The following is a 22,203-nucleotide window of genomic DNA, read 5'->3' as shown; positions in this document are numbered from 1 at the left end:
TGGGGAAATTATGAAACATTTTCCCCCACAAAGCTTAAAGAGAGGAATCAATTTGCCCTGTAAAATAGAAGTGAGATTTTCCAGAGCAGATTGAAGCAAAGATAGGCACAATGCAGGTAGGTGTTTGTTGTAGAAGAATATAACCACGTTAAGCAGATGTCTTCTAAAAAAGGAAATACTTGCTTCAGAAAAAAAGTTCATAGACTTTGTAGAAAAGAGAAAGAAACCTCAGAAGATGTGCTGGTCAGGGGACTTGTATGCACTGAAATCCCAATGACACAGAACTGTTGCAAGGTCCCACATCCCACTGTGACAACCAGCTGGTTTTTGCCTCCCAGGTTCTAACTGCCTAACGGGCAACCTTAAAATTGGAGCTTGCCTGAATTTTGGATTCCAGGTAGGTTGTGATGGCATGGGGGATAAAGAAGGGACTCGCACGATGGAACAGGGGCCTCAGAGTGACTGTGGAATGGCTGGTGATTGTTCATCAAATCCTTCTGTGAAGCTATTTCAGTGTTCCCACTTCGTGGAGATAAAAGTCTCTAAGTCAGCATTTCCCATCACCACCTGCATCATATGCCTAGTTGTCCTGCACTCAGTCTCCCCAAGCTTCATTTATTTTTGTAAATGTTTATTTATTTATTTTGACAGAGAGAGATAGAGCATGGGCGGGGTAGGGGCAGAAAGAGCAGGAGACAGAGAATCCCAAGCTGACTCCATGCTGTCAGTGCACAGCCCAATGCAAGGCTTGATCCCATGAACTGTGAGATCATGGCCCGAGCCAAAATTAAGAGTCAGAAACTCAACCGACTGAGACATCCAGGCACCCTGCCCCAGCTTTAAAAACCACCCATGATCTGACTAGGCGGTCTCTCAAGATCATGTTTCCCAAGCTTCTCAGTGTGAAACTTCCCCTTCGTCTAAACAAAGCTGTTTGGAATTCTCCTAAATATTCTAGACCAATATTCTAGGTTAAAGCTTCTCTCAACCTTTGACATATATCAGAATTACCCAGAGGGCTTATTAAAAACACAGATTGCTAGGGGGGCCTGGGCGGCTCTGTCGGTTGAGCGTCCAATTTTGGCTCAAGTCATGATCTCATGGTTTGTGGGTTCAAGCCCCGCATCGGGCTCTGTGCTGACAGCTCAGAGCCTGCAGCCTGCTTCAAATTCTGTGTCTCTCCTCTCTCTGCCCCTCCCATGTTCATGCTTTGTCTCTCTCTGTTTCTCAATAATAAATAAACATGAAGAATAAAAAATTTAAAAAAAAACAACAACACAGATTGCTAGACCTCACCCCCCAGAGTTTCTGGTTCAGGAGATCTGAGGAAAGTCCTGAGAATTTGTACACTTAACAAGTTCCCAATCATGGCTGATGATGCTGGTCTGGGAATCACACTTTGAGAAGCACTTGTCCAGACTCTTATACTTTGTGGGTCTCGCCATTTTTGTTACGTATCAGATAGGCATTACCTGAAAGATGTCTGAAAGAGTAGTGCTGTGCTTCTCAAGCTTTAGTCACTGAACAGACTGTATTTAGTCTTATTAAATACAATTTGAATCCAGTAGGTCTTGTGTGAGGAGAAAAGTCTGTTTCTCCTAACAAGCTACCAGGTACACCAGTGTGGTTGTTCTCCATTGGGCCACACTTGGAACAGTAAGGTTCTAGCCTTCTTTTGCATAAATATTTCTTCTCAAGCAGTTATTCATGCTATTTTTGCTAAGATCATTATCTTCTTTTTTCCTGCCACCCTGTACCAAGTACCTTAACCTTACCTCTCATCTTTCACAAACTACTTGACACACACACACACACACACACACACACACACACACAACTTGACCTCCACAAACCAAACGGGTCCTCTTTCTCACATGAAGCACCAAGCCTTTACAGAATTTTGTCTCCAATGTTTATTATTTCCCCCACCCTAGGTGGTAGTAGAATTATTTGTGTTCAGCCTATTTCCTCTGTAAAACTTCCATTGTTTCCATATGTCAAACATTTTTCAGGGCATCTGTTACTCTTTTATATGCTTTTTCCTTGATATGTCTATCTCTTACTTAACAATTCACCTCGTTCACCATCATAACATTCTTAGTGACTGGCACTAGGTTTTTCACATGGTGAATGATCAATACATATTTAGGTCATTTTATTGAGTCAGCTGTTCTTTTATTCGTTCTGTATTCACAACTATCAAGGTCCTGGTTCCCCTCCTGTGTCTCAGCATTCCTCAAGCTGGCAAACAAGTCCAAGTCCCTTCTCTCAGTAGCCTTCCTCAGCTCTGGGATTTATAGAGGACTTTGAGGATCCCTCTGCGTATCTCCTTTGTCTTCACACTGTAGATGATGGGGTTGAGCATGGGGGGTACAAACAGGTAGACATTGGACATCATGACATGAACAACAGGTGGGGCACTCTTCCAGAAGCGGTGGATCATGGAGACAGTAATTATGGGCACATAAAAAGCCAGCACTGCACAGATGTGTGACACGCAGGTGTTGAATGCCTTGAGCCGCTGCTCCTGAGATGCGATGGCCAGCACGGCTCTGAGGATCAATGCATAAGAAAGCAGGATGAATGCTGAGTCTACACCATAGGTGAAAATGACCACAAAAAGCCCATAGATGTTGTTAACATGGGTGTCTCCACACGCCACTCTCATGAGATCTGGATGGAGGCAGTATGAGTGATGCAGAACTTTGCCCTTGCAGAAGGGCAGCCGTTTTACCAAAAAGGGGAAAGGGAAAAGAGTGATGAAACTCTTGGTGAGGATGCCCAGGCCCATAACCAGGATGCGGCTGTTGGTGAGCACAGTGGCATAGCGCAGTGGGTCACAAATAGCCACAAAACGATCAAAGCTCATGGCCAGCAGTATGCCTGATTCCATGAAAGAGAAAGTGTGGATGAAGAACATCTGGACCAAGCAGGCATCGAAGCCAATATGGCGGTGGTTGAAGCAGAAGGTAGCAAGCACAGTGGGAAGTGTAGACAAGGACACTCCCAGATCGTTGAGAGAGAGCATAGAGAGGAAGCAGTACATGGGCTGGTGCAGAGCAGGCCCTGAACCACCAGAGTGAGGATGCTGAGGTTGCCTATGATGGAAATCAGGTAGAGGATGCAGAAAATCAGGGCAACCCAGGCATGGCCTGTCTGCATCCCAGGAATGCCTGTGAGCTGGAGTGTGGCTGGCTGGAAGGGGGTACCATTGACACCCAACATGGCAGGCAGGTGGGAGAGTGCAGATGGGGGATAAGCCCCTGAAGATATATTGGGGGGGTTCTTCACTTTCTTTCAGACATCCTGTCTCCAACACAAAAGGTTAGAGATTGAAAGAGTTTATCTATGTTCCTGCTTCTCCCATCAGACTATCAGCTCTTTGAAGACAGTAACTGGGTTCTAACAATTTCTGTATCATCAGGGCCCAGCACCCTGTCTGAGCCATAGTAGGAACTCCATGAAGGTGTGATGATCAGGTGAGGGTCCATGACATAGCAAAGTAACAGGGTAGGAGACAACTGGAATGATGCTCCCTAATCTTCCCCTTAAAGTGCATCATGCCTTCCCATCCCCGGTCTCACCCCAGAATCCATATTCTGGAAATGTGGGACTAACAGAAATTAAGATAAACGGGGGAAAAGAAACACCACCATGTCTTTGGGAGCCCTGTGGTCAATGGTGCAGATGAAGCCTCTACTGTTGTACACGTATAGCTTCAAAAAGCTGTACTCGGACTTCTCCTCGTGCTCACAATCCCATGGCACACCCTGAATGTGTCATCACCAGAAACGGTTCCACCTCTGAAATCTTAAATTCCATTTTTTTCATTATTACCATAGACTTCCAGCTTCCACCTCGCCTACCTTTTCATGCCCATGTACTTGCTCTCAGAGTTTAAATAAGTCTTCCATATGATTCTGTTCTATTCGTCTATGAGCCTCTCCTCACTTTTTCTCTGACCTACTCACACTAGGAGTGGTATCTTCATCTTCTCTATGCTTGTCTTTCACGTTCACACAGGACACCCTAATCTTTGATAAATTCTATAACCAAACTTCCGGGTGTACAGCTGGATAAAACCAAAGAAGCAAGTGTTTGATTGGAGAAGAGACAGACAGACAGACTGATTTTACCACTACCTAAATTTTAAGCTCAACATCTTTATTTATTCTTACCCCCTTGGTTTTCCAAGAAAGAGATGTCTCGCCTTCTCTGAGGCCAGGCCCTCCACTTTCGGGATTCCATGTCTTGCTATCTCTCTCAGAGACCACTTCCAATAGTGTATTGAACTGTATCTTCAGCCTCTCCATTTCTGTCTCTTTCCTTTCAGGCAATAAGCATGTGCAAGACCAGACCATCATGAAGCCATAACCTTTACTCTCTGTCATTCTATTACCCTCATTAATTCTTAGTCAAACTTCCTGGAACACTGTCTCTCTGGATGCCACGGAAAGGGGCTTGTTCGTGTCTGCTTTTCCAGTTCCGTTCTGAGATCCTGAGAATCAGGGTTTCAACCTTATTAACCATACCTTCTATCACCGTTCAATTCACTGTATGTGGCTTCCACACTTCCCTCTCCCAAATAAAGTGAATTTCTCTCTGCTCACCAGCGAACTCTTTGTTGCTTCATCTATTTGAGCTCTCTACCAAAGTTAACATTGTTGGCAACTCAGTTTTCCTCCTACCTTGGCATCTTTTTCTGTAGCATCTTTACTGACTCCTCTTTCTTTGTCTTTCTCTTCAAGCCATTACAACTCTGGGAAGAGTAAACAATAGTCAGAATGGTGCAGATTGAGAAACCATACCATAAAGGGCTTCTTCTCCGCCTTTATCTAAAATATCTCTGTAACTGCATTTCCACGGTACTTGATATCTTAAAATTAAAGCTCCATTCTGTAGAGAATAGGATAGTGGTTGCCAGGGGCTGAGGGATGGGGTGGTGAGGGAAATAGGGTGATGTTAGTCAATAGGTATAAGCTTCCAGCTCTAAGATGAATAAATTCTGTGGATCTAATTGCAGCTTGGTGACTCTAACTCATACTGCTATAATATATACTTGAAACTTGTCAAAAGAGTGTGTCTTAAATGTTATCATCTCACACACAAACAAAATGGAAATTACACAAGGGAACGGAGGTGTGAACAAATCTTATTGTAGTGATCATTTTGCAATATAGATGTGTAGCAAATCATCGCCTCATAGGTCCTAAACTGACACATGTTATATGTCAATATCACAATAAAACTGGAAAAATCTAGGCTGAAGCCAAAGGACTTTGAACCCGAGAGTCTGGGAGGAAAAGAGACTGAATCTACCAGGAAGAAAATGGGAAAACTGGAGAAAAGATAGGGCTACTCCAAGGCACAAATCAAAGCACACCTGGTAGAGGGTCCAAAATATCACTCTGACTAATAAAATAACCAAAGTCACAACAACAGAGAACAAGTAACAATCTCCAAAAAAACACCTCCTGAGGGGCCAGGCCCTGGACAGTGTATGACCCCTCCCCCCTTTAATATAGCAGTGTTCACAGGTGCAGAGAACACAACAAATTTTAAAACACATAAGGGACGGAAAACTAGCCACAATGATAAAACAGAAGACTTCTCCTCAAAAGATATTCCAGGAAGTAGCGACAGCTAACACATTGATCAAAAACGACTTAAGCAATACAACTGAACAAGAATTTAGAATAATTGTTATAAAATTAATGGCTGGGCTTGAAAAAAAGCATAGAGGACAGCATAGAATCTATTGCTACAGATATCAAAGGACTAAAAAATAGTCATGAGGAGATACAAAATGCTATAAATGAGGTGCAAAATAAAATCGAGGTGGCCACAAGGAAGATTGGAGAAGCAGAGGGGAGATTAGGTGAATTAGAAGGTAAAATTATGGAAAAAAAGGAAGCTTAGACAAAAAGAGATTTAAAAAAATCCAGGAGTACGAGGGGAGAATTAAGGAACTAAGTGATGCAATCAAACAGAACAATATCTGTATCATAGGAATTCCAAAAGAAGAAGAGAGAGAAAGGGGCTGAAGGTGTACTTGAACAAATCATAACTGAGAACTTCCCGATCTGGGGAAGGAAACAGGCACTGAAATCTAAAGGGCACAGAGAACTCCCTTCAGACAAAACTTGAATCAATCTTCTGCATGACATATCAGTGAAACTGGCAAAATATAAGGATAAAGAGAAAATTCTGAAAGCCCCTAGAGACAAATGGGCCTTAACATACAAAGGTAGACACATAAGGGTAGTAGCAGACCTATCTACTGAAACTTGGCAGGCGAGAAAGGAATGGCAGGAAATCTTCAATGTGATGAGCAGGAAAAATATGCAACCAAGAATCCTTTATCCAGCAAGTCTGTCATGCAGAAAAGGAGAGATAAAGGTTTTCCCAAACAAACAAAAACTGAAGGAATTCATCACCACTAAGCCAGCCCCTAAGGGGGATTCTGTGAGTGAAATGTTGCAAGGACCACAAAGTACCAGAAACAGCACTGCAAACATGAAACCTACAGATAACACAATGACTCTAAACCTGTATCTTTCAATAATAATATTGAATGTAAATGGACTAAATGCTCCAATCAAAAGACACAGGATATCAGAATAGATAAAAAAACAAGACCCATCTATTTGCTATCTACAAGAGACTCATTTTAGACCTGAGGACACCTTCAGATTGAAAGTGAGGGGATGGAGAACTATCTATCAAGCTACTGGAAGTCAAAAGAAAGCTGGAGTAGCCATACTCAGATCAGACAAACTAGACTTTAAATTAAAGGCTGTAACAAGAGATGAAGAAGGGCATTATATAATAGTTACAGGGTCTATCCATCGGGAAGAGCTAACAGTTATAAATGTCTATGCACCGATATCAGAAGCCTGCAAATATATAAAACAATTAACCACAAACATAAGCAACCTTATTGATAAGAATGTGGTAATTTCAGGGGACATTAACACCCCACTAACAATGCATAGATCATCTAGACACAGGATCAATAAAGAAACAAGGGCCCTGAACGATACACTGGACCAGATGGACTTGACATATATATTTAGAACTCTACATCCTAAAGCAGCAGAATATACTTTCTTCTCGAGTGCACATGGAACATTTTCCAGATAGATCACATACTGGGTCACAAAACAGCCCTTAATAAATATAAAAGAGTTGAGATTATACCATGCACACTTTTAGATCACAATGCTATGAAACTTGAAATCAACAACAGGAAAAGTCTGGAAAACCTCCAAAAGCATGGAGGTTAAAGAACACCCTACTAAAGAATGAATGGGTCAACCAGACAATTAGAGAAGAAATTTAAAAATATATGGAAACAAATGAAAATGAAAATACAACAATCCAAATGCTTTGCAATGCAGCAAAGGCAGTCCTGAGAGGAAAATACATTGCAATCCAAGCCTATATCAAGAAACAAGAAAAATCCCAAATACAAAATCTAACAGCACACTTAAAGAAACTAGAAGCAGAATAGCAAAGACACCCCAAACCCAGCAGCAGAAGAGAAATAATAAAATCAGAGCAGAAATAAACAATATAGAATCCAAAAAAACTGTAGAGCAGATCAACGAAACCAAGAGTTGGTTTTTTGAAAAAGTACACAAAATTGATAAACCTCTAGCCAGGCTTCTCAAAAAGAAAAGAGAGTACCCAAATAGATAAAATCATGAATGAAAATGGAATTATTACAACCAATCCCTCAGAAATACAAGCAATTATCAGGGAATACCATGAAACGTTATATGCCAACAAACTGGACAACCTGGAAGAAATGGGACAAATTCCTAAGCACCCACACACTTCCCAAACTCAAACAGGAAGAAACAGAAAACTTGAACAGACCCATAACCAGTGAAAACATTGAATCAGTTATCAAAACTCTCCCAACAAATAAGAGTCCTGGACCAGATAGCTTCCCTGGGGAATTCTACCAGACATTTGAAACAGAGATAATACCTATCCTTCTCAAGCTGTTTCAAAAAATAGAAAGGGAAGGAAAACTTCCAGACTCATTCTATGAAGCCACCATTACTTTGATTCCCAAACAAGACAGAGACCCAGCAAAAAAAGAGAACTACAGGCCAGTATCCCTGATGAATATGGATGTAAAAATTCTCAACAAGGTACTAGCAAATCGAATTCAACAGCATATAGAAAGAAATACTCACCATGATCAAGTGGGATTCATTCCTGGACTGCAGGGCTGGTTCAACATTCGCAAATCAATCAATGTGATACATCACATTAATAAAAGATAAGAACCATATGATCCTGTCAATTGATGCAGAAAAAGCATTTGACAAAATTCAACCTCCTTTCTTAATAAAAACCCTCGAGAAAGTCAGGAAATAAGGAACATACTTAAACATCACAGAAGCCATTTATAAAAAGCCCACAGCTAATATCATCCTCAATGGGGACAAACTGAGAGCTTTCCCCCTGAGATCAGGAACACAACAGGGATGTCCACTCTCACTACTGTTGTTTAACATAGTGTTGGAAGTTCTAGCATCAAAAGGAAATGAAAAGCATCAAAATTGGCAAAGATGAAGTCAAGCTTTCACTTTTTGCAGATGACATGATACTACACACGGGAAACCCAACAGACTCCACCAAAAGTCTACTAAAACTGATACATGAATTCAGCAGTCACAGGATACCAAATTAATGTACAGAAATCAGTTGCATTCTTATACACTAATAATGAAGCAACAGAAAGACACATAAAGAAACTGATCCCACTCACAATTGCACCAAGAATCATAAAATACCTAGGAATCAACCTAACCAAAGATGCAAAAGATCTGTATGTTGAAAAGTATACAAAGCTTATGAAGGAAATTGAAGAAGATACAAAGAAATAGAAAAACATTCCCTGCTCATGGATTGGAAGAATAAATATTGTTAAAATGTCAATACTACCCAAAGCAATCTACACATTCAATGCAATCCCAATCAAAATTGCACCAGCATTCTTCTCGAAACTAGAACAAGCAATCCTAAGATTTTTATGGAACCACTAAAGACCCCGAATAACCAAAGTAAATTGAAGAAGAAGGCCAAAGCAGGAGGCATCACAATGCCAGAGTTAGCCTCTACTACAAAGCTGTAATCATCAAGACAGCATGGTATTGGCACAAAAACAGACAAATAGACTAATGGAATAGAATAGAGAACCCAGAACTGTACCCACAAATGTATGGCCAACTAATCTTTGACAAAGCAGGAAAGAATATCCAATGGAAAAAAGACAGTCTCTTTAACAAATGGTGATGGGAGAACTGGACAGCAACATGCAGAAGAATGAAACTAGACCACTTTCTCACACCATTCACAAAAATAAACTCAAAATGGATGAAGGACCTGAATGTGAGACAGGGAACCATGAAAACCTTAGAGGAGAAAGCAGGAAGAAAACCTCTTTGACCTCAGCTGTAGCAATTTCTTACTCGACACATCTGCAAAGGCAAGGGAATTAAAAGCAAAAATGAACTATTGGGACTTCATCAAGATAAGAAATTTTCTGCACTGCAAATGAAATAATCAACAAAACTAAAAGGCAACCGATGGAATGGGGAAAGATATTTGCAAGTGACATATCAGATAAAGGGCTAGTATCCAAAATCTATAAAGAACTCACCAAACTCCACACCCAAAAAACAAATAATCCAGTGAAGAAATGGGCAGAAGACATGAATAGACACTTTTCTAAGGATGACAAAAAGACACATGAAAAGATGCTCAATGTCACTCCTCATCAGGGAAATACAAATCACAACCACACTGAGATACCATCTCACGCCGGTCAGAGTGGCTAAAATGAACAAATTAGGAGACTATAGATTCTGGAGAAGATGTGGAGAAACAGGAACCCTCTTGCACTGTTTGTGCACACTGGTCGAGCCGCTCTGGAAAACAGTGTGGAGGTTCCTCAAAAAATTAAAAATGTAACTACCCTATGACCCAGCAATAGCACTTCTAGGAATTACCCAAGGGATACAGGAGTGCTGGTGCATAGGGGTACCTGTACCCCAATGTTTACAGCAGCACTTTCAACAATAGCCAAATTATGGAGAGAGCCTAAACGTCCATCAACTGACGAATGGATAAAGAAGATGTGGTTTATATATACAATGAAATACTACTTGGCATTGAGAAAGAATGAAATCTGGCCATTTGTAGCAACGTGGATGGAACTGGAGGGTATTATGCTAAGTGAAATAAGTCAGGCAGAGAAAGACAGATACCATATGCTTTCACTCATATGTGGATCCTGAGAAACTTAACAGAGAACCATGGGGGAAGGGAAGGGGGGAAAAAGTTACAGAGAGGGAGGGAGGCAAACCATAAGAGACTTAAATACTGAGAACAAACTTAAGGTTGATGGGGGGTGGGAGAGGGGAAAGTGGGTGATGGGCAATCAGGAGGGCACCTGTTGGGATGAGCACTGAGTGTTGTATGGGAAAACAATCTGACAATAAATTATATTTAATATAAAAAAGTTTTAAAAACCTGGAAAAATCTATATTAACAATTTAAAAATAAAACAAAGTTCCACTTTTGAATTTAAGCTAATGACTCCTTCATTTCCTTCTAACAACTCCTTTTTCTTTTGAAATTCTAGAGTTTCCATCTTTTTTTCTAGTCCTCTTAGTAAATATAGTGAAATTACATGGTGCCTAGAAACTGGACAACACCCAGGTATTAGCAAAAATCCTGAAAGTATGGGGGCCATGAGAAGGAATTTGTCTATTCCTTTGTTTTCTATCCTCCAAATGAGAATCCAAAGGAACCCTTTCACTGGTAGGATTTCTTTTCCCTACTCCCCCTGCAAACCTCTCTCTTTCCCTTACCCAGGTTTAAAGGCCATGTCTCTAAGAAGTCTTCATAAATCCAGCCTATCCAGATTTTTTCTTTAGCATCTTCACTTCAAGATTACTTCCACATACTGAAGAAATGGAAAGACTCTTCAGAGCACCGGTAGATACTAAGGTGTCTCTCACAAGAGAGATATACCCCACTGTCCTTGAATCCAGGTATGCAAATTTAGGTAAACCAGAAGGGCATATTTCATCCATGCTCCAGACTTTCCTCAGTCTAGAAAGCAACTCTTAAAACGTGTACCCCAAAGAAAACACGCTCTGCCACCACATAACGAACATTGGTCATTGTTTGGGCCATAAAGGTGTCAGGTAAAGATTCCTAAAGGTGACTAATCTAGAAAGAAAAGCCAGGAAGATAGAGACAGACACAACAAGGTGGTACTCTTGCACAGGATGTGGATGAGCATGAACACACACATGGTCACACAAAAGTACCATTAAATATACATGCTTACACTCCTTTGCACACTAAGGCACTCAGATATTCATAAGGACTGTCTCAGGCATCACACAGACAGAAACTATCATGCACTCTTTTAGTCATACATAACACAATCACAACCACAGACTTTAGGTAGATGCAGAGTTACTCACTGACATTATACAATATGCGTGAAATATTGTCTCATATTTATACCCCCTCAGAACACAGACTTGCAAACATGCACACACATGCACATACACACACGGTGCCACAAATAATACATCAGCAATAACAGACCCACAGTAATATCTCTACCAATTACATTCCCATGACATAGTCAATACTAAAATCCCAGCTAAGATTGAATACTACATGGTTGAATGACTTCAATTCATTTGGTTCTGTGATTTTTTTCTCCAGCTGCACACCGAAAAGGTAGGTATACGAGACAATAATTCAAATTTCAGGCCAATGAAAGTATGGACAAAATCTAGATCTGATGCATCTAGAGCTCCTTAGCCTTAAAGGTATATGGTTTGGTATCAGGGTTTTGGTTCAGATGGGACCTGGCATCAGAAGCTGTGATCCTTGACTTTGCAGGCCAACAAATTTGGCTCAGGTCTGCAGGGGAAATATGAGGATCAGAGTCTGTCTGAGTTTGCAGTAAGAGTGTTAAAGCTTGGGACAACTTCCAGATAAGGAGCCCACATAGGCAATCTAAAGGAAGGACACTCACTGGGTGGCAGATGATTCTTTTCCCTGTAGCTGGATGTGCTGGCCTATGAGTCCAGCTGGCAAAGCAGCATCAACTCACTCTCCTGTGACTCATAAATTTACGACTACCCTAGAATCCCAAAGCTTGTTTGTTTGTGGTAGGAGGAGGAGAAAGCGGAAACAATGGAGAAGGTGGTATCCATGAGTAGTGAGCCGGGCCATATGAGAATTGCTCCCAGGAGAATCTCATTCTTGGACTCATTATCCCTGATGTCATCATCCATATCCATTACTATATTAATTAACCTTTCCTTGATCAGGGGATGCAAACACATGTATGCAGAACATACATAGTCATAGACATTCTGAGACTCCCACAGACACAACCCTAGACACATTTAGCCATTTCTTTACCAACATTCGTACTGCCTCGTTCTGATCCATACACAAACAGAAAAACACAAACACACTCAACTGCCCAATGCTCTAATCACCAGTCACATATCTTGACACATCAAAAACACACACGCAACCTCTGTTTTCTTACACTGATTGTACAGACTCATGTAGATTATAGACAAAATCTTAGAAATCGCTGAAGGCTCATATAAATGCTTGACAAAACAAGCAAATATATTCCCATGATCACATATCCAAAAGTATACACTTCAAACATATCCACATTCTCATTAAGAGACCAGCAAAAAAAAAAAAAAAAAGAGAAAAAGAAAAAGAGAGAGAGAGAGAGAGAGAGAGAGAGAGAGATCAGCAAAATATCCACTGACTTCAGACTATCACCACATCTATGCACAGATTCATATATGGAGTTTAAATGCACTGCATGTTTTTTGTACAAATGCATGTCAGCACTGACAAACATACTTGCGTAAGCATTCCTTTACTCCAACACCGTATGGAGCCTAAAAATTATGAGTTTCATTCAATCAATTAAAACCAACATAAAAATTAAAAACCACATTTTTGAGCATTATTCTCCTCCAGGTATTATCTCAAAACTGATGTTATACAGAGCAACAGTGCCTATTCTTGCAAAGAAGATAAATACTGGAAAAGGGATCCATTCAATAGCGCAGACAAATATGCCTCAGAGACTCCCTAGAAATATGTCATAAACAGATTTCACAAGAAGATCAATGCATTTGTCAAAAATGTATCTAACGTAGGATCTGTGCGTTATGTGCTTGAACAAAATCAAAGAACTACATAAAATATTAAACTTCAATTAATGATCTGAACTCTGAAATATTTAGGGTGAAGTGAGATGCATCAATAAGACAAATGGACTGATGGATGATAGCAGGATGGATACGCCCGTAGATATATGATAAAGCAAGCAGAATAAAATATCAGTGATCTGTGACAGGTAGACTGATGTTCACTGTAAAATTATTTCAAGTTGTCCGTGTTTGAAATTTTACATGGTAAAATGTTGGGGATTTTTGTTAAGTACTTGGGCAGGAGCCCACTCCAACTTGAGATCTCCAGCACACCCATCCTCCTTAGAAATCATAGGGCAGGGGGCACCGGGGTAGCCCCACACCTCAGCACCAGGCCTGACACACCCACCCAATTCCTGATCACTGGGAGGGACTGGAAGTTCAATCAGAGCCAAGAGTCAACCTCGCCCACCTCGCCCACCTCTGGCCCACCTGACCATTGCCCCCCACCCAGCTGGGGCCGAGAAAGCAACTGGAAGCCAGGCATCCTGCACTGGAGAACAAAGGTGCCCAAAGCGGAGGGTGTGATAAAATGAGGCCTCTTCAAGGGACTGATGGCTCAACACAGCTCTCCCTCCCCAGTCCCACCCACTAGCTTTGACTCTGTCCCTGCACCCCTGGATGGAGACAGGAGAGGAAGATGGGCATGGGGGAAGCTGAGGCAAAGGGTGTTTGCCTGATGGTGATAATATAAATAATATAAATAATATAATTAAAAAACAAGTGGAGCCAGACATAGACCATTCTCCTGAAAGCACACACCAGGTTTAAAACTGCAATGAAGATGCAACTTACTATGGAAACCAATTTGACAATAAATTTCATAATAAAAAAAAAAAAAAGAAAATGCAACTTACTGCAAAATGATTTCAAGTCCTCACTGAAACCAACCCTGGTCATCTTTTGTATAAACTTGGTACTCATATGTGTTACGGGATAAATTTATCTATTTGGATAACTGCTATTTTTCGTACGGCTAAAGACACGAATCAAATTTTTCAGACACGGCTTGTTTTGTCCCAAGGTCAGCCACTTATGTTTAATAAAGACACACTCCACCCATCCTCCATCTCTGTGCCCCATCCTAGGGGCATCCGGTTCCTTCCCCAGACTGTTCTCTGCAGTGGAGGCTGCAGAACCAGGCAGAGCCAGCCGTAACACAATGGGATCACTGCTTTCATGGTCGAAATAAATAAATAATGCAGTAAAGAGAGAGTCGTGAGTTCTACTTGAACAGGGAAGGTTTTCAGAAGTTTGGCTGGTTTGATTGTGTGCCGATCTTGCAGTAGTTACCAGAGAAATCTGGCTATCTGGCTTTGAGAGAAAAGATCTTAATGTACAGAATTTCCACTCCTCAGAACGCTACAAATTCAACTACCTTCCTCTTCCAGGCATGACGAAGTGTTGCTGGCTATGACGTCGGAAGTCCATGAGAGATCACAGATCTTACGGTGCTAGTGGTACCATCACACCTCAGTGAATGAATCAATTATGCTTCTATACGGTAGTGAGGATACGCATGTTTACCCTCAGATCCACCACTCACCCTTCTGCAGCTCTTCCCCCCATCACAGGGGACCAGTCATAACCTGAATATCCCAGACTTCGGAGGGAGATAGGCTCAGGCGTAGGGAGCACCGGCAGACAGGGGGCACGTCACTCACTCTACTCTCCCGCCTTAACGCAGAGTCGCCCAGCTGGGTCTGCATCTCTGCTCCAGCTTCTACTGGGCAAGGTCACCTTGGCTGCAGCTTCAGAACCACCACCTCTGACTCCGCAGCCTGGGGATTGCTGTGGCCTCCTGCTGTTGCAAATCTCTAGGTTGTATTCTTCTGCTGGTCAGTTTCTCAGCTCTTTTGAAATGTGTGTAAACAATTCCCAGGGTTGGGCTCATTGTTATATTGTACTGGTTATTATGTTACTGTTTTTGTGTTTCAAGCCCACCTTTTATATAATTCTTTGTAATACTGTGTCTGGACCTCTGCAAATGACATTTCACCTTTTGAAAAGGGAAATGGTTATTATTAGGGAGAGATAAGGGAGCCTAGGGCAGGTGGGGGCTGGAGGGGCAGATTGCAGCTGCAAGTGGGAGGCTAAAAAGCAGCACGGTTGGGGGGTGGGGGTGGAGGAGAAAGGTATTCCAGACCCGCCCAGGCTAGGTACCATGAATGGACCCTCACAAACTTTCTGATAAGGTCCCAATAAAAAGTCAGGGACAAAAATCCTTGGTGGCCATTCAGTCAAGAGCTGCGTCACTTTGCCAGCCAGCTCCCAAATCTGCAAATGAGGATATGGGGAAGCTAGCTGGAAGCTGGAAGCTGGAAGCTGGAAGCTGAGGTAGGAAGATTTGCATTCTGTCCCTGCTGGCGGCAGCCCAGCCACACCCCGTGTGTTAATTGTAGGTTAACCCTGTCTGTTAAGCACTGCAGGTTAATTCCAAGGGATTATTTCTTCCATTTTGTAGTTTTCCACACTTTCAGAACCAGTCTTACCTCAGAACAAGCCAGAGAGACCCCCTGCCCTGGCCCACTGCATCATCTCAGAAGAGTAAGTCCCAGGCACACAGGCCTCTTCTCTGAACTCTTGAGACCCCAGCAATATCTAAACAGCACCCAATGTTCAAAATCTGTTTCAGCTTGGGGGACTGGGGGGCCGGGGGGAGGGGGGAGCTCTCCTCCTCCAGTCTGGTCAGAATTCATACTCTCATTCTCTCTTTTTATTCCCCAGTACTAGGGTTAGAAAAGACTTCTGGAATTGACACCTTCACATTCTTTTTTTGTGTATAGGTTCTCTAATGTTTGATTAACAAATTTTTATGTGATGTGGTTATATTCTGGCTGTACTGTCCGTGGATGCTGGTTTTGTCTCCTGGGTTAGATTATGACTAATACATACATTTCAGTACTGACTACTGCATTGTGAGCCCAGGCCAGGATGTGGAGACGCTGTGCTGCTCTGGAACACTGGGATCCTTCTCTGGGAGGACTTGTGTTATATTTGGAAATACAAGTGAATCCCTTGCCATCAATGTGAAAGGACCCTTATAAGAAAGTAAGGCATAGTGTGGGAGTACTCAAGCACATATTATACAAATAATCAGAAACAACTGAACAGAACAGACACTAAAATTTCACAGATGCTCAAACAAGAAACACATTCACAATATCTTCATCAAATAGAGCAGGGATCATGAGTTCATTCATTCAGCAAATGCTTATTGTGTACCTACTGGTATGCTACAATATTTCAAATAATGTAAAAAAGTTAATTAATTAATTAATTAATTAATAATGTAGGCACAACTGTGAACAAACTAGTTAAGGATCATAATGCTGGTGTTTCTCTTTTAGTGGTGATGACAGACAACAAAGAGTAGTAAGATAATTTCAGAGCATGCAAAGTGAGAGAGAGAGAGTATGTGCATGCGCACAAGTGAGGGATAGACAGAGGGAGAGAGAGAATCCCAAGGAGGCTCTGTTCTGTCAGCATGGAGCCTGATGTGGGGCTCAATCTCATTAACCGTGAGATTATGACCTACACTGAAACACAGTCAGCCACTCAACTGACTGAGCCACACAGGTGCCCCACAGGCTATTTTAAATAATGCAGATAACGTAGGAATGCATGTAGCTTTAAAAATGAGTGTTTGGGTTTGTTTTGTTTTGTTTTTCGTAAACAGTAGTGGAATTACTGGATCATATGGTATTTCTATTTTAGATTTTTGGAAGAACTTCATGCTGTTTTCCACAGTGGCTGTACTGATTTATATTTCCACCTACAGTGCACAAGTCTTCCTTTCTCTCCACATCATTACCAATACTTTCTATTTCTTGACGTTTTAATTCTAGGCATCTGATAGGTGTAAAGTGATATTTTCCTGTGGTTTTAATTTGCAATAACCTAATGATTAGTGATGTTGAACATCTGTGATGTGTTTCATTGCCACATTGAGTTCATAACTTAATGACATAGGGATTGTTTGTTATTTTAATACGCTGAGGGTATTTTGGTAATCTTTTATATATCAATTGACACTGATATGGATGCAGAATTCTTATTCCAGACTGTGAAAGATGTATTCAAGTATAGGTATAGACTAAACACATAACAGTGGTCTTCGGCTAATTGATTTATTATTTCGCATTTTATTGGACAAATATTATTGATCCCCCAAGATACAGTAGAGGGAAATGACAACCAGACTCCTTCCTTCTTCATAGACCCTAAAGAGAGTTTGGTGGTGACAGCCTGACAAAATTGTGAGTAAATCCCCTCATTGACAATACCAGAAACATTCCAGGTATAATAAAGGAAAAGGAAGTAATTGGCAAAAATCCACTTAGCCAGAGCAAGGTTTGAAATCTTTGGGTGAAAGATTCCAAATCCTGTGTACTATTCTGAAAACAGCTGGTTTCACTGCCTATATTATATTTCATCTCAGAAAATACTGCTCAATTTCTGAGTTTTAAAGAAAATTTGAAAATGAGTAAATGATGATAAATGGATATGATATCAACTGAGACTACATGTGACAACTGCTAATTTATGGAAACATCTATAGCTATGTCATGAATAGAGTTCCTCCATGGGCACACTCCAACCCAAAAGCACTGCCAACTTGCTATAACACAGAGAGCCATGCCAGACCCTATAAGACATGCTTTCTGTGATTATGAAGTTGACAATAATGTTACTCATTCATTCATTCTAATGGACAACCAAGACCCAAACACTGGTCTATGTACTGGGGATAAAGCAATGATTACAGCTAGGAATGCAAATATGTTTAGGTTGTAAACATTTCAGCAGTATCTGATGATCTACTGAAGAAATGAAAAGAACCTAGGGTTCTTATGAAAAAGGTCAATGCATTAGGAAAAGAATCACAGAGCAGCTAAAGCTTATAAGGAATCTTGGAGCTGTGGGATTCAGCAGGAAGGGTTTAGATGGTAGATTTCCATGCAGAGGAAATGATGTGGCCACAATGACAGAGGCACAAAGCATGAAAGAGAGTAGTTAGTGATTCACAATCTGCAGCAGGGTGCGGTAACAACTTTTTCTGAAAAATGTCGTAAGTCTAGGAGTAGGCAGAGATGGCGGGAAAGAGGAACAATTAGGGCATTGGTCACACTCAGCTGCAATCCTTGCAGAGGGAGGGTTGTGATAAAGAAAATAGGCATCTCCCAAATTGCATAAATACAGCTCAGAAAATAGCCCTTTGAGGAAAGAAACTCCAATCTGCCAGGAGTTTGAGATTATACACTTACAAGGAGCAGAAATTTAAAATGATTTCTCCATATCTCAAAATGGCTAATACATGAGCACAGTGGGTTCTATATCCTAAATGAAAGCACATGGGGAAATTTTGAATTAATTATCAGGGAACCAGTTAGCCACATTTCAAACTCCTTCTCAGAATTCAGTGGTTCTCCACTGGGGTAACTTATTCCCTCAGGGGCATCATACCTCACGGTGAGGTATCATACCCTCAGGGGTGAAGCAGCTGGTGTGAGAAGATCAGGGATGCCACTAAATATCCCACAATGCAGAGGACATCACACTGAAACAAACGGTAATCCAGCTCAAGATGGTAATATGGGTGAGATGAAAAATCCTGCCCTAATTAAAGTGCTAAAAAACAGTTGTGAATTAGAGGATTTGAATAATGACTGCTGAAGAGATCTGGTGGAAATTAATGAGTCTTCAGCCCCACACCACACCCAAGGGAAAGGGATAGGGAAGTACATCCCATTTGAACTTGGGTCAATACAGAGATACCTCAAGGATTCTACTCAGGAGACATATGTTTCCCCAAAAGTTGGAGAAAGAAAAACATGGCCGACTGGTTCCTGACTCATGCCTCTACATCTACTCTTTTACATCCTTACAGTTTGCATGACAGACTAATGATGTTCTGAGGAGAACTATTTGTTGCAGTAGGGGCAGGTTGACCATTTCCTGGATGAGCTGTGTGCTAGAGACAGCTGTCAGGGCATTGCCTTAGCTCCAGTCCACCAGAGCATAGGGCTCTACAGGGGTGATGAGTATTTGCAGGAAGACACAAGCAGTCATACAGAGTAAAGAGTCACTAATTTAAACCAAGTGAAGAAGAAGTAAACTAGGGAAAGAGGTTCCACGATAATCTATGAAACACAATGAAAGGGTCAAGTCTAAACATTTCACACACCTACTAAACATGACAGCAGCTAAATGAAACACGCATGAATAATGAACCATCCACTTTCCCTTCTCTCTCCTTTCAGAAGAAAAAGTCAAAAGCCATGGTTAGCGAGTGAGGGTTGGGAGAAGGGAAATGGGGTGACTCTGAACCCTGGAAAGTTCGACTATTATGTGAGCCTGGGCATTGTCAATACACACAGGGCTCACCAGAGGCTGTGTTATCATCTGCAGGGCACCAGAAATCTTAGGAAACTCAGTTTTCATGCACAGTGGAGGAAAGAACTAGCCTGATTCAATGCAACTAAAGGGGTCTGAGAAGCAAAATTGGTTATGTTCTGCTCATACATTACTTGTTGGGCTTGGTCAACATTACAAAATCCTGGGATCCCTTAGAAGACAATGAACTCCTCTCTAACACACCTGCCCATCCTTCACAGACAGTGTCTTATTGGACTGGCTGAATAATTGCTGAGTTCTTTTTCAGATACAGGAGCCCATGCTTTATTCTCACTGGTCTTTAAGGCTCTCCAGAGACTAAATTCTTTCTGATGCATGTTCAGACACAAAGCCAGCCTCACTTGCTCTCTCCAGAGGCTTAGAATTAGATAAAAAAGAGCAGGCATGAATTCACTCTAGCAGATACAGAGGAGTGTGTGTGTTGTTCCCCTGGTGACGTTCCTCTGTTTGGCTTCTGGTGAGTTCTGCAACCCAGTAGTGGGTAGCTAGCTGACTCTTCTGAGGTTTCTTCTAAGAAAGGGTGAAACTGGGTAAGGGGTGGGGAGATAAAGAAGAATAGAGTGCAGGAAGCTACCAGAAGGGAGCTTTTTATTAGAGTGAGCAGAGCAGGGGTCCCTGGGTGGCTCAGTCAGTTAAGTGCCTGACTTCAGCTCAAGTCATGATCTCACGGCTTGCAAGTTCAAGCCCCAAATCAGGCTCTGCACTGACATCTCAGAGCCTGGGGCCTCATTCGGATTCTGTCTCCCTGTCTCTCTGCCCCCACTTGTGCTCTCTTTCTCTCTCTCTCTCCCCAGGAATAAATAATAAACATTAAAAAAAAACTTAGAATGAGCAGATCAGATGCAAAGTCCCTGGTCTTGGGGTTCCTATTCCGGCTTTGCCACTAACTTGTTAACTCTGGGTCATGCACTGTTTCTCCAGAGAGCTCACGTTGCTGATTCAGTGAACTTGGGATCCATGTTCCTATGATTCATTAACATTATAGCAGTTCAGGGTGGAGAATAGGATCAGGGCACAAGCAAATTTCAGAAATCCAGGAAGCAAGGTGATCACAAATTACAACACGGATCAAACCCACTGCTGAGCGTGCAGATGTTCAACGTTTGTACTTGTCATATGAATTCTGAGACAAAGTCTGTAAAAGTCACCTGGGAGATTAAAAGTGTAGTCAAATCAGCTAGTTCTAAATTTTACAGCGGTTTGGCATAGCCAAGCATGTCTAATCTTTTTCTATTCCTGCCCTTGATTCCAAATGCTGGTCATCAGCAGAGCCTCTCTGTTCACCCCCAACTCCTTCTCAGCCTGTCTTTGCCTTCTTGAAGCTCTGTAGCAAACCTTCACAGGCATTCTCTCTTTGACTAGAAAGTAAAAAGTAAAATGACTTCAGAGCCATAAAGGATAATATGTGGGAAAACAGTGATAAAGGGGAGGAGACTCGATCTAGACAGAGAACTTGAGCTTCCCAAGCCCACACGGCAAGGACAAGCCCCATCCAGGGGAAATGCCAGGGCTCCTCACCCCCTCCAGGGCCTGTTTCCCTAAACCACTCTGGCCCCTCTGTGGCTTCAGAGAAAGGAAAGTTCTGAGTTCCAGGACAAGGGAACTGGAGTCCCGCATTGGAGACAAGAACTTCTGCATCTTGTTGGCCACGTGAATCTGCCTTTAGCCTTCCTCTTTGTTTGATAGTGTCTTTGAAATCTCCATGCAGAAATGTGAGCTCTGTTTTCCTTCTCAGCATCTTCTCCAACACCTCAATGGGTCTCAAAGACTGAACTAGACATTAGAGAGTCTTACAGATCCTTACTCAGATGAGGCGTTATCACCTGCTTCCATGCTCTAAGAGGCAGGCTCACTTGGGGGAGCCTCCACCTCTGTCATAGATTCACTGGTGACATAGATATAAGTTCCTGGCAGGGTATCTGGCACATAATGTGCTCAGCAAGGATTGGTTTTCTCTCACTGATTTCTTTTCTTCACATGCACCCAGACCCCCCCCCCCCAACAAGGTGAGCCACTACTGGGAATGATAAAGGATGTGCTCCTGGAGTGTCCGGCAGCCTTTTTCCCACAAATGCTACAACTCAGATCCCTACATGCACAATGGCTTTTGCCCTGTCCTGCACAGAATCCTGCTCACTGAAGCCTGTTTTCTTCTGCCTTCTCTTTCTGTTCCTTTCACTTTTGCTCACTCCTCTTTTTTTTTTTACCCCAAATTTCTTCAAGGAGGGTTGTATGAAAAATGTTAATTGTAGTCAGGTGGGAGAAAAAAGAGGTGAATGGGGTGGTTCATTCATAGATCTGAAGCGTCACATGTCTGGAGTAAGATAGGTGTGCACAGACTCGGCTCTAGGACACAAAGGGATCCAAGCAGTCACACAGAGAAGTGGCCACTGACTTCTTGAGAATCACAAGGCAATCTGAGCCATATACTACTCCCAAAATTCCAGGAATATTCTGAGTGATAATGTGGCATAGTCCTCATTGGAGC

The 22,203-nt window shown here is 41.9% G+C and overlaps 1 protein-coding gene across 1 annotated transcript; it reads right to left on the bottom strand.

Annotated features, from left to right (window-relative positions):
* Positions 1–1,930: 1,930 nt before the first annotated feature.
* LOC106966103 (olfactory receptor 51I1-like) lies at positions 1,931–4,439 on the bottom strand. Its single transcript, XM_015062177.3, is given in 2 exon segments — positions 1,931–3,069; positions 3,072–4,439. Coding segments are annotated over 2 exon segments (942 nt in total). The 5' UTR covers positions 3,226–4,439; the 3' UTR covers positions 1,931–2,281.
* Positions 4,440–22,203: the final 17,764 nt, after the last annotated feature.

This window comes from Acinonyx jubatus, chromosome D1, assembly GCF_027475565.1.
Source record: "Acinonyx jubatus isolate Ajub_Pintada_27869175 chromosome D1, VMU_Ajub_asm_v1.0, whole genome shotgun sequence".
NCBI lineage: Eukaryota > Metazoa > Chordata > Mammalia > Carnivora > Felidae > Acinonyx > Acinonyx jubatus.
Note: the sequence above shows the minus strand (reverse complement) of the source record. Positions and strands in the feature narration are given on the sequence as shown.